Genomic DNA, 14,041 nt, shown 5'->3' with positions numbered 1-14,041 from the left:
TGAAAGGAACACGTACACAAAACTTAGGTGTTAAAGGACAGCCAATTTCTCCACACAATTTTTAGAGCTAATAATATTCAATACAATGGACAGAATGAAAGTAGTATTTAGCATATGTATACATTTCACTGTTTTTCAGGAGAGATTCAGCACTAGCTTGCTCTTCCTGAATCCACTATAAAAAATGGACAGACATATATTAAATATGCGGAGACTTAGTTTCTTTTATTTAGAAATGAAACTATTTTTAACCATACATTGAGCATGGACATTGAATGTCAATCCCAAAATGTTTATGAGAATTTATTTTGCATATATCCATATATTCATTATTGTATAAGATAATTTAATGGCCTATCAATAAAGTTCTGCACTCATGAGTACATAAAAATAAAGACTGGAAGGAGGTATAGAATTGAAGGGATTAGAAAAGCATTAACATTAAGGGATAAACAAGAAATGAGTTCAATTTCTAATTATTTCAAATATTTCAGAAGCAGAAATAAATGGAGCAGCAAGAACATAAAACTTCATAGAAATACAGTCTCACTTATCCAACATTAATGGGCTGGCAGAACGTTGGATAAGCAAATATATTGGATAATAAGGAGGGATTAAGGAAAAGTCTATTAAATGTCAAATTTGGTTATGATTTTACAAATTAAGCATCAAAACATCATGTTTAACAACAAATTTGACAGAAAAAGTAGTTCAATACGCAGAAATGCTAGTTGTAATTACTGTATTTACGAATTTAGTACCAAAGCATCACAATGTATTGAAAACACTGACTACAAAAACATTGACTACTAAAAGGCAGACTGTGTTGGATAATCCAGAATGTTGGATAAGTGAGACTCTACTGTAATTGAAATATTCAGCCTTACGATATTGATAAAGTCCTACTGTGTTAACTTTATTGAATCAACACAGCTGACAATTTTGAGCAAACATGCACAGCACTGCTTTGCAACATTCTCTGGGTCACTAAGCATCACTTTCTGCCACTAAAACCAAAGGATCCTGAAATGTTGTCCCGTGAAGTCTAATATCAGAAGCTCATCTCAGAACAACCCTACAAACACACAAAAGGGGTTGCCATGGTGGAAAAGTCATAGTTGGCCTGTTCTTTTGCCTCTCTTGTCGTCTCACAGGCAAAAATCAAAATATTAAGTTTTTTTCATGGCATGGATAAACATTGTAACCTGCTATTTGCTACAGATCAGGTAGCAGATAAACCCGTGGCTAAATGAGCCTTGAAAGTCATGCTGTCCTAGCTAGCAATCTAATCTTCTCAGGCATTTTTGGAGACACAGCTGATTGTGACCATGTCTATGCATATTTGCACCAGAGCAATGTCTCAAATATTGCAGTGCGCTAATACACAATTTTAAAATGACTTTATAAAGCTTCATTATACAGAAGTCTGCAATTTGATCTGCAAAATATTCTCAATTATATTTTAATTATTCTCAGAAACATTCATTCACTTACTTTCATACTGTCACTCAGCTATTACCATGGCAACAATGAAAAGCTTCTTTTGACTGGAAAGACAATGGAAATTTTAATTACTGCCATTCATTCTGCACTCTGAATGAAAATGTTTAAACAAAATGTTGCCAAAAATGAAGAGGCAGTAAATACTAATTAAGACTGCAGGAATAAAGTTGCCATCTGAGTAATGCTACTCAGATGTTCTCTGGAGCTTTTAAGAAATTTACACCTCATTTTTAAAAACAATTATTTCTGCTCAACTGCCTTTTCGCCTGTCAACATGTGAAAATTATACTAGACAGTAAATGAATATAAGCTTGTCCTGATTATCCTTTTAAGGCCAAAAATCACTGCTAGGTGGTCAATCAAAACTAGTTGGATAGGGCAAAGGCATTCCAAACTACACTAGTCGTTCTGAAAATGTGTATACAATTATTCCAATTCACTTAAATGGTACTTGAAGAAGAACCATTGGGAGAATAGGTCTAAAGTTAGGAATGTAGGTTAGGTTCCCCCTCCCTGCAATTTCAATCACCTATCAAGAAGCAACCTTTGTTATTTAAGAAAAAACAACATGCCTTTATACAGATGTATTCACCACTATTATTTAAAGGTTATAGTGAATATTCATGATAAATGACTCTACAAGAAGGTTGCCTTGGGTCTCATCCCAAGAAAGAGGCAGGATATAAATGATTAAATGTGGAGAAATAATTTGTACCTTTCATGTATTTCAGCCAAAGGAATTCAGTTTATGTAAGAAAAAGGAGCAGAAAATACGGCACCACTAATATGCCAAGTCTTTCTTACCACTGTATTCTGCTTTGAACACAGCCAATTTCTAAGCAGCATCACATTTTAATTCTGTCTGCTCAGGCTCTCTCATTTAGGCATGAACCTACATTTGAGGAGGGTTAAATCTACATTTGAGAGGTAATTTTCTTCTCCTTGTTGAGAACATATTTCTACTTTATGAGAGTAGTATGTCAGATTTCTGTCTTCCAATACATTAATATTAGGAATCTAGCAGCCTGGCTCCATCTATTCCCCAACTTGTTTTACTGAAAAGCAAAGTAGATGAAGTACACAGCTGTATAAATATGAATGGCCTTGGTGGGACTTTTTCCCAATTTACCATCTTGTTGGAAATCACAGCCCTGTATTGTAAGTTTTGATAACCTGAAGATAAGAGTTGTAGGGCTACACATTTTCACATTCTGGCCATATACACCAAAGTCACTTAGACCCAATTGAGTATATAACTGAAGAAAATGTTTTTGACATTTGGATTGAATCACAGTTTTCATTTTTATTTTTTAAATCTACTTAACACTTCTTTTCAACTGATGAGCATTTAAGGAAATTAGAGGGATCAAACAAGACAGTTAAATCAGTGAAATAGTGGAGCAGGTATGTGATTCAGGAAGATGGTAGATGGGGTCATTGGTCTAACAGAGTGGCTCCTAAAGTTCTGAGGAGACCGCTTGCCAGCCAGATCATGTGCTAAGGGAATGGTAGAAATAACCCATTTAGACAAATTGCAGGATGAAACAGGTAGACCCGATTTCTTGGAAGAATAACACAGAAAAAGTCTAGAGGATTTCCTGTGATTTGACGTTCAGTGCACATAGAATGCCAAAGCCAACAGTACATCTAGGCAATGAAGATTACATTCCAAATCAGATGTGGAATTCTGCAACAGATATAGGAGCAATATATTCTGATTAAGATGAAAAGCAGACACAACTTTAGGAAGAAAGGGGTGTCTGGTCTGAGCACAGCTCTGTTTCAATGGAAGTGTCGGTAGTGCTTATATGCTCAGAGGGCACAAAACTCACTTGCCCATTTGGCCAGTGCAATGGCAAAGAAGAAGGCTGTTTTTTAAAGAAAGGATGTGTTACAAGATGTCACAGACTCAAGAGACTTATTGGAAAGCTGGGAAAGGACAATTTCCAAGCTCCATTCTGGCATAGGATATGTTACTAGAGGATAGATGTTTTCATACCCATGAAGAAGCTTCTTGGAATTGGTAAAGCAGGATCTTTCTCTATTTTATGGAAATACAACTAGATATTTTTACCAAACTTTCTGAGGGAAATACAGAAAATCCTCTAGTATTTATACACTAATAGCCAGCATGGTGTGGCAGTTTGAGACAAGGGACTCTGGGGACCAGAGTTCAAATCCCTGGCTCAGCCATGGAAATCCTTGGTGACCTTGGGTAAGTTGGAAATGATTTGAAGTCACACAACAAAAGGATTTTTTAGCAAGGAATATCAAGAAAATGTAATCACATAAAATTTCAAAGAAAAAAAACCAAAAAACAAAAACAAATAGTAAAAGCATTGTTGTTCCGCCATTTGATAATTAAGGGGGGTCATAATGCTAGTCAATTCATGAAGGTAAATGCACCGATCTTTACATGTACAGCAGAGTCTCACTTATCCAAGCTAAACAGGCCGGCAGAAGCTTGGATAAGCGAATATCTTGGATAATAAGGAGGGATTAAGGAAAAGCCTATTAAACATCAAATTAGGTTATGGTTTTACAAATTAAGCACCAAAACATCATGTTTTACAACAAATTTGACAGAAAAAGCAGTTCAATACGCAGTAATGTTATGTTGTAATTACTGTAGCTACGAATTTAGCACCAAAATATCACAATATATTGAAAACATTAACTACAAAAATGGCTTGCATAATCCAGAAACTTGGATAAGCGAGGCTTGGATAAGTGAGACTCTACTGTAATTTCTTTTAAAAAATCATTTGTGAATAGAGGAAATCATTAGAATGGTTGGGTTCCTTGCTTCCAAGAACTACTTTCCCTGACAGTATGATTCATAATAACTTGCTGCAACTCTATTACATTAATCATGACTGAATTCTCACAATAAGCTTTAACTTGGCACAAAATCTAGTAGTGCAGCTAGGATTAAGCCAGAATTACATTATATATGAAGAAAAACAATTATCTTCCAATACATAAACAACTTAAACTCCTGAATTTAACATGACATTTCTTACATAGTAGGAAATTCATGTGTACAGACATTGGCATCAGTGTTGATTGCTGATATGATCGGAAATAACGTAGACAATGGCAATATGAAATATACAAGTATTTATTTATTTATTTCAATTATTTATACCCCGCCCTTCTCACCCAAGGGGACTCAGGGCGGCTTACAAGTGGCAGTTGATGCCGTTATACAATAAACTAAAACGATTAAAACAGTTAAAACAGTCATAAAATAGTCATAAAATACAATATACAAAGTTTAAAACAATGCAAAGTGCTTATGCCATTCATCCACCAGACCTTATACAAGAGCCGTAATTCAGACCGCATCGAAGCCAACACATGCTTATTCTTCAAATGCGTGCGTACATAGCCAGGTCTTCAGTTTTTTTCTGAACCCCAAAAGGGATGGGGCTGCCAAATGTCACTGGGAAGGGAGTTCCACAGCCGGGGAGCCACCACCAAGAAGGCCCTGTCTCTCGTCCCCACCAGCCGTGCCTGTGAGGCGGGTGGGACCGAGAGCAGAGCCTCTCCAGATGATCTTAAGGTTCTCGTGGGCTCATAGGGGAAGATACGTTCAGACAGGTAAATTGGACCAGAACTGTTTAGGGCTTTGTAGGCCAAGACCAGCACTTTGAATTGGGCTTGGTAGCATATCGGCAGCCAGTGGAGCTGGCTTAACAAGGGAGTAGTATGCTCCCTGTAAGCCGCCCCAGTTAACAATCTGACTGCCGCCTGTTGTACTAATTGGAGCTTCCGGGCCGTCTTCAAAGGCAGCCCCACGTAGAGCGCGTTGCAGTAATCCAACCGGGATGTGACCAGAGCGTGGACCACCGTGGCCAAGTCAGACCTCCCAAGGTACGGGCGCAGCTGGCGCACAAGTCTGAGTTGTGCGAAGGCTCCCCTGGCCACTGCCGAGACCTGGGGCTCCAGGCTCAGCGATGAGTCCAGGAGAACCCCCAGACTGCGAACCTATGTCTTCAGGGGGAGTGCGACCCCATCCAACACAGGCTGTAACCCTATACCCTGTTCAGATTAACAGGAGTTAATCACAACAGCTCCCCTACCCACATTGGTAGAAGCGATGTTTTCTGGTTGAGGGGTTTTTTGGGGGGGAGAGGTTGGAATAATCAGTTCTGACTAATTAATGGCCATCAAGTTTAACATCTATAACCAATATGGCTACAGATCTCCACTCATGCCTTATGCAGCAGAAATTGTTCTTTAGGGTATCTTGGTCACCATAAGGTTTGTTCAAGAAAAGGCTTTCTAAATGATCAAAGCATTGTAAATGTAATACTAATGTTTCCTTAGAGCATGTGTTTTCAAGTTGTCCCATAACACAGCCCTTATGCCAAAAGAAATTTCTTGGGTTTTTGGGCCTATTCCTGGCATTATTTGGGTTGATAATTCAGGAAATTGCACTGTCTTAACCGTGTAGGCCAGGGGTCCCCAAACTAAGGCCCGGGGGCCGGATGCGGCCCTCCAAGGTCATTTACCTGGCCCCCGCCCTCAGTTTTATAATATAATATTTTTATATCAGTTTTAATAATATAATATATTGTATATACATATAATATTGATAAAAATATTATAATGTTATACAATATAATACTAATAATAATACCATATAATAATATTAATTATATGTTATATATTACATATAATATTACAGTATAGTGGTATAGTTCAATCTAGTAATATATAATGCTAATATTGTGCTATGTTAATAATATAATATATTTTATGTACATACAGCTGCTCTGAGTCCCCTTTGGGGTGAGAAGAGTGGGATATAAATGTAGTAAATAAAGGTAGTAAATAAATACATAATTTTAGACTTAGGCTTGCCCAAAGTCTGCAATGACTTTAAGGCACACAACAACAACAACAATCATAATTAACTTGACTATCTCATTGGCCAGTAGCAGGCCCACACTTTCCATTGTAATCCTGATAAGGTTTATATTGGTTAAAAATTCATTTTTAAATATTGTATTGTTCTTTAATTGTTATTGTTGTATTGCACTACAAATAAGACATATGCAGTGTGCATAGGAATTTATTCGTATTTTTTTTCAAATGATAATTCAGCTCCTCAACAGTCTGAAGGATTGTGGACCGGCCCTCTGCTTTAAAAGTTTGGGGACCCCTGGTGTAGGCTCTAGTTTCTTAGATATGGTTATCATGGTTTTCTATGGGCAAGCATATGGTGATTGGTAGATGCCATATGTTCTGTATCTCAAAAAGTTGAGCTAACGGCGAAAACTGGCAGCATTTTTAGAATCAGCGGATCAAATATGTCCAGAAACAAATCTAATGTCTGAGGCACCAAAATGTGTGTCAGTCAGTGTAACAGCTACATTTTGAGAGGAAATAATCACATAAGTAAATTTGGTTTTGGAAAGTTCCTTGATATTCAGGGACATGCACATTCTCTTGAATAATTTATCTCTTTCTTAGAAATTAACAAACGGCCAACAAAACAGTTTTTATACCCTTTTGACTGCTGAAAAAATGATACTTCATTATTTAGAAAGATAATTTTTCCAACAAATAGAGAACCTATCAGTGCTTGCAATATTTGAAAGAATTACACACACACACACACATCTATAGACAGCATTTACAAATATATTTATTTTGTCTGTTTGTAAATTTTGTGACACTTAGTTGACTTTTATATAAACTTATAATTAATGTGATTTTTTTTCTCCTTTTGAAAAGGAATGATGTAGTTGTATCTCAATGAGAATTCTGTTTAGTTTTGTCAAAGGCTTTCACTACTCTAATCAGTGGGGTGTTGTGTGGTTTCCAGGCTGTGTGACTGTGTTATAGCAGCATTTTCTCCTGAAAGTTTTGCTGCTAGAACATGCTCACACAGCCTGGAAACCACACAACACCCCTGTTTAGTTTTGTTTAAAATGTGTGTTTGTGTAATTGTTATGTGATATTTATTCTATAAATTTGAAATGTAGTTACAATCACTGATTTGACCAAATGCTGTAACTTTACAGCCCGCACTCAGAACTATTCAGAAAGCAGGACAAGGATCTAAGAAGGTTCTAGTCATGTGCTGGTGCACACTGCCACTTGTTCTCAGAAGAAACACGAACAGGTAAGAAAATAATATAATATTGCTCTGTGGTTGTCATGTTATTCAAATTCAGGTGTTACTGTTTTCCTGGTTTGTTTTAGATTTGTTTCTCTGATTTGTAGTGGGACAAACGCACTTGCGACCATGATTTGCTCACACTGGCAATCACATTACTAAACATAATAAAATGTTGCTATCCAACACACTGCTTCCTCCAAACCTTTTTCCATGACTCTTTGAAAATATACAATTCTTCACTTCAAGCAAAATCACAGCATTGCTTTATTTTAAAAAAATATTCATACTTAGCACATTATTTTTACAATATGCAATTGTTAATGTGTTGTTTATTCTGACAGGTCCAAATAAACACTGATCTTTCAACTGTCTGACAGAACGGTTCTTCTATCTATCTTGTGATTTACCAGTAAGGACCAGTATAAAGATGAATATTATTTAATATGTTAAATTAAAACAGGGGAAGGAGCTTGTGCTATTTTTCAAAGGAAGGAACTAGCATAACTACCTCTAAGCATTCCTTGTGTAAGAAAACCCTATGAAATTAATGGAGTTGCCGTAAGTCAAGAGACAACTCGAAGGCACATATACAGTCAGATGAATTATGTAGCAATTCAGATATTACTGAACTATAAGTCCCAGAATTCTTCAGCACTTGAGCTGCTGACTAGGGTTGAAAATGTAGTTCAATAATACGTATTTGGAGGGCTGCATCATTCCCATTACAGAAAGAAGCACAATTTTATCTACTAGTTTAACATTTGATTACTTGTGTTGAATATGATATTTTACTTTCCTCTCCCTTCACTATGAAATCTTCCCCAGATAGACAAATAAATTCAAATTCGTCACTACAATCAAACTCATCCAGGAAAGACGTGACGAGTGGAATGCCGCAGGGTTCCGTCCTGGGCCCGGTTCTGTTCAACATCTTTATTAATGACTTAGATGAATGGCTAGAAGGCATGTTCATCAAGTTTGCAGACGACACCAAATTGGGAGGGATAGCTAGTATACAGGAGCAGAACAGATTAGAGAGATGGGCCAAAACGAACAACACGAAGTTCAACAGGGACAAATGCAAGATACTCCACTTAGGCAGAAAAAAATGAAATGCACAGATACAGAAAGGGGGTTATCTGGCTCGGCAGAAGTACATGTGAAAAAGATCTTGGAGTCCTTATGGACAACAAGTTAAACACGAGCCAACAATGTAATGCAGCGGGGGGGGGGGAAGCAATGGGATTTTGGCCTGCATAAATAGGAGTATTGTGTCTATATCCAGCAAAGTCATGCTACCCCTCTATTCTGCCTTGATCAGACCACAACTGGAATACTATGTCCAGTTCTGGGCACCGCAATTGAAAGGAGATGTTTACAAGCTGGAATGTGTCCAGAGGATGGGTCTGGAGAACAAGCCCTATGAGGAGTGGCTTCAAGAGTTGGGCATGTTTAGCCTGCAGAAGAGAAGGCTGAGAGAAGACATGAATATGTGAGGGGAAGTGATAGGGAGGAGGGAGCAAACTTGTTTACTACTGCCCTGGAGACTAAGACGTGGAACAATAGCTTCAAACTACAGGAAAGGAGATTCCGCTGGAACATTAGGAAGAACTTCCTCACTGTGAGAGGGAGCTGTTCACTAGTGGGACTCTCTGCCCCTGAGTGTGGTGGAGGCTCCTTCTTTGGAGGCTTTTAAGCAGAGGCTGGATGGCCATCTGTCGGGGTGCTTTGAATGTGATTTTCCTGCTTCTTGGCAGGGGGTTGGACTGGATGGCTGACAAGGTCTCTTCCGACTCTATGATTCTATTAAAATCAAAAACACTGCTAAAACACTTATCAAGAACTGCCTTGGTTAAGAGAAGAACAATGCATTTTCTAGATAAACTTCTGTTCTGCACTGTGTGGTGCATGACAAAAATAGAACTACAAAACTATGAGCAATGAGATATGATAAAAATATTTGAAGGGCCAAATGTCCTCAACGGTGTGCTACTTAACATTGCTTGTACTGGATGTTCAGTACTAAAATGCATATGAAGGCTTCAGGATCTGCAAGGCCAGAGGAGACAACCACTGCCTTCCTTTCATTCCAGAGAAATCAGTCACCTTCAAGTACTTAGGGGGAAGGGGGAAGGGAATTGCACACACAGGCCTGAAGAGATAAGGTACAAATTGTTACAGCATCACTTATCACTGTTAGGTTATGGCACCAGCATTTCAGTTTTATTGGCTGTGAAGCAGTGAAGGAGAATCCAAATCTAGTAGCCTATCTTGGCTCACAAACCTGAAAGAGTAATCTATTCTGCTTGTCATTCCCACCTTGGTCCATTTGAGCTAAATCCCATCATTAGTCTTAACTAGAATAGCACCATGAAATCAATGTAATCAATATGAATGTTAATTTACCAAATTCCAATTATTTCAGCACTTATTCCTCTTATAGAGAATAAGTTTAGGTGAATGATTTTCACATGGAAGCAATCCTACAGAAATGCACGCCACTCCAGACCCATGAAACCAAGATGGTCCAGGTCTTATACAGCCATATAAACAAAACCACTGAGGTAGCATCTCACATTTAAGATAAATTAGATGTAGATAAAGTATACAATGCTAGTGATTTCAGACACTCTTTACCCCACAGTGTAGTCAGTCAAGAAACAAAGGAAAGGCATATTATTAGATTTATACCTTGCATTTCTACCAAAAAGCAGCAATCAGAACTGTAGACTGCAGCGGACAGATGCGCAATTTCCAGTCTCCAAATGGCTGAATTTAAGGTTCATTCTAAAGAAACCCTGTACTGAGAACCAGATACATATATTTCAGATCAGTGAATGCCTAAGAAGCAAACCCACTCATTCATTCACAGAAAAGCAATCTTTACAAAGTTAATAAACATGGTACTGTAGTCTTCTCCATAGTGTCTGTACAAAGACCTCTCTGAATGGCACAAGGGTGAAATAATTCATAGACATCATTCCATTATGCATATGAATTACTAGGATTCAAATGTCATTCTAGTCTACAACAAAAACTGAATCAAAGTAAGATTAATGTTCTATCACTATAATATTAACAGTACATATGAAATTGCAAACTGTCCACAAATCATCCGGCCGCCTCCCTTTGAAAACTTCATAGAATTTGCTTATTAAGACAAACAGCAATGCAGACTATCATTAGTTACAGTGTTCCCTTTCACGTATTTTATTGCAGTGGGCCTTAGAACAAGAGCTGTGGTTGATAGATAAGACCTTACCTGAGAATCTCAGTTTTGTTTTGTTTTTTTCGTGTCAGGAACAACCTGAGTTGCCTATTGGATGAGAGAATTGGCCGTCTACCCGGATATTTTGATATTTTTACCATCCTTGTGGGAGGCTTCTCTCATGTCCCCGCATGGAGCTGGAGCTGATAGAGGGCGCTTGTCCGCGCTCTCCCCGGGTGGGATTCGAACCCGGCAGCCTTCAGGTCAGAAACCCAACCTTCAAGTCACAAGGCTTTAACCCACTACGCCATCGGGGGCTCTGAGAATCTCACTGAGTTTATGGTTAAGAGAGATTAAGACCTGAGGCTATCTTTTTCCATATAATGATTTTAACACTAAATCCATTCTAATTATGAATCTTCCCTTTCCCACCAAGTCCTATGCACCAGTGGTTCTCAAGCTATCTGATGTGAGACTGGTGCCATATTTGTGCTTATTGAATGTAATTCTTTTTTTCCCTTTCCTGGTTTCCTCTTTGCCAGGGATTGTAACCAGTCCGAAAACCACCGGTTTGAGTAGCATTGCTATATAAAGTCATTGGGGGGAGGGGGGGGGGCTCCTAACTTCTACCAGAACACAAAGATCCAAGTATTACTCCCTAAGGATAGCTAAATCAAATGCCAAATGATCAAATTTACTAGTTGGGTCATAACCTACTCCAACCCCTTTAAAAATCACAATAGAACTTGGCAATAGATTTGAGTGTGTTGCAAAACAGATTTTAACAAGCAGGCTTGTTAAACAAGAATACATTCCCACTTCTTAAAAAGAGTGTTCCTTTTCAAACAAAAGGAAGAACAAACGCAACACTGCCTGTATTTGATGCTTTAAATGAACCAAGGAGTTTCAGATCTTGACATAAGTTTGTGTTATCTCTTTATAGATTATTCTCAAGTGGTAACATTCCATAAATCCTTGAGCTAAAAATAAGTATTGTAAAAACAAACAAATGAACAACAGAAACACCTAAAGGGCCCTGTGTATGTAGCAAATACTATTTTGGATCTCATTTTGAAAGAAAGGCAGGATATGAATATGATAAATACAATACCTTATTTTTAGATGGCCGGTTCACTTTTAATTGATAAGAACCTGACCACCTCCATTTGCTATAAGAGCAAATGATGGATGCTCTCTACTCTGTGAAACAACTTACACGGAACTAGCAACGCAACAAAGTAATCATATTTATCATAATGAGTCTTAAAAACACATATGCAAATACCCTAACTCCTGTTTCAGGGCACATGCTTACATTTCAGATGCATTAGTCAATAGCTTGTTATCATGCTCTGTCTCAAATACATTTCAAACACATGAGTAATTATGTAGAAACTACCTCTACTCTAGTTTTCAGTTTTGCACCAGAAAAAGGCAGAGGCTTCAGATACTGAGCCAGAAAACAAAGACTGCATTCCTTTGGAAAGGTGTGCCAGAAACACAAGATAGCTAGTGAAAGCTGAGAATAAAACTTGTTTAACTTCTGCTTATTCTTTGTAACAATTCGGTGATCTGCAAAACCAAAAGCCAATTAACATAAGCCATTGAATCTTCAAGCCATGTCACAATATTCCTGAAAAGGTGCACAAGAAATTTATTGCCAAAGGCAATATTGATAACTTACTGAACAGACAAAAATGCAGAAAGATGTATGACTAATTCTTCATATCTGTATTTCCCTATACTGTATATTAATATTTCTAGTCTGTCTTGTATTAACAGTTTTGCAAGTCAAGTTAGTCTCCACAAAATCGATCTACCAGGATAATTTCTCTGTGACTAAACAGTGTTTTAATAGAAACAGAATACTATTCAGTGAAGCATATACATCTTTGCCACAGCATGACGAAACAGCCATGGTTATTTGGAGAACAATCTATTATAAAAGCATCATTTCAGGCATTTGGTTTTGTGTTTAAAAGATTAGGAAGCCTCATACCTGATCATGAAAGGTCATCTGCCTATAAGTATAACCATCTTTTTTAAAAAATTGCCTAGACTGCAGACAAAGATAATCAAAATTATATTGTTACATATTGCCTTTGTTCTCCAATTCAAAGAGTTTTCAAGAAAACATTCCTACTGCTACTGGAGAAACAGGCACGATAGTGTAGTTTTGCAAGGCTAAATATATCAAGAGCACAAAAACCAAAACATGTACATACCTGCATGACACCTGGAAGAATGGATGTTCTGGCTGAGAAACAGAGTTTGAAAATGCAGACTTATTTCCCATTGGTTTCATGTTCTAAAATCACATTTCTTTCACATTCCATACATTAAAACTGGGGTGTTAGAATACACACATCCATCTGTATTGCTACATTCAGCAGACAGCCAAAGAAATCGAGTGCACTCTGAGCTGGTCTTAAAATTCTGACTGCATATCTGATTGCTTCTTCTCCAGCAGAAAAAAATCCATCCTCAATAGCAGAAACCACAGGATTACATATATATGATTTTCTAAGCAAGTAGCAGCAGCTTTACTTCCATCTGGTTACAAAAGCTTTTACAGTATTCTTCAAGCGAAGACGTGGTACGAAATAATGTAGAAAGAGGGAACAAGGCAGAGAAAAAGAGCGAGGACCTGGTATCTTAAACAGCAGCCTGGTTTGGCAGCCAGCCAGCAACCAGCAGAACTTATTGCCAATGCTGCAAATCCCTCCTATCAGCTAATGAAGATCAAGACTGCAGGTGAAACATGATTTTTATCACCATGACAAGGATTCCCTTGGAAATAGAAAGATGTATGACCTTGAATTCTGTAAAGGAAATTATCAAAAAGAAAAAGAAAAAACAAAAGACAGTTTAACCAAAATACTACTACTAACAATTTTTCTATCTACCATACATAATGATTCCACATATTTGTAGAAGGTGAAGACTTCAGTAGGTTGAACTGTCTGTATATGTTCCATTTAACACAACAGAGGAGGTTAAAGACTGTCTGCCAATCTAATTACTTCTCGCTAATATTAGAGAACTTTAAAACATTTTATTTATTATACATTCTAACTGATTAGGTATAAACTAATGCTGAAGCTATGAATTTGAATGTAAAAAAAATACAATGAGCTCAAAATGCAGTATTAGTCTTCTTTGCTCTTTTATAGCTTGCCTCTTTTCAGAGATGAATA

At 37.5% G+C, this 14,041-nt stretch overlaps 1 protein-coding gene across 13 annotated transcripts in view; it reads right to left on the bottom strand.

Moving 5' to 3' along the window:
* The window catches only part of plekha7 (pleckstrin homology domain containing A7), a 197,015-nt gene that overhangs the window by 120,657 nt on the left and 62,317 nt on the right, over positions 1-14,041 (bottom strand). Inside the window, exon 1 of one of the 13 annotated variants that reach the window (XM_062976658.1) lies at positions 13,070-13,608. The exons of the other annotated variants lie outside the window; for them this stretch is intronic. Within the exon in view, the coding sequence (XP_062832728.1) occupies positions 13,070-13,149 (80 nt within the window). The 5' untranslated portion in view covers positions 13,150-13,608. Of the gene's footprint in view, positions 1-13,069; positions 13,609-14,041 lie in introns of those variants that run through there. 13 annotated transcript variants of the gene reach the window in all.

Source organism: Anolis carolinensis, chromosome 1, assembly GCF_035594765.1.
Source record: "Anolis carolinensis isolate JA03-04 chromosome 1, rAnoCar3.1.pri, whole genome shotgun sequence".
Classification (NCBI taxonomy): Eukaryota; Metazoa; Chordata; class Lepidosauria; order Squamata; family Dactyloidae; genus Anolis; species Anolis carolinensis.
Note: the sequence above shows the minus strand (reverse complement) of the source record. Positions and strands in the feature narration are given on the sequence as shown.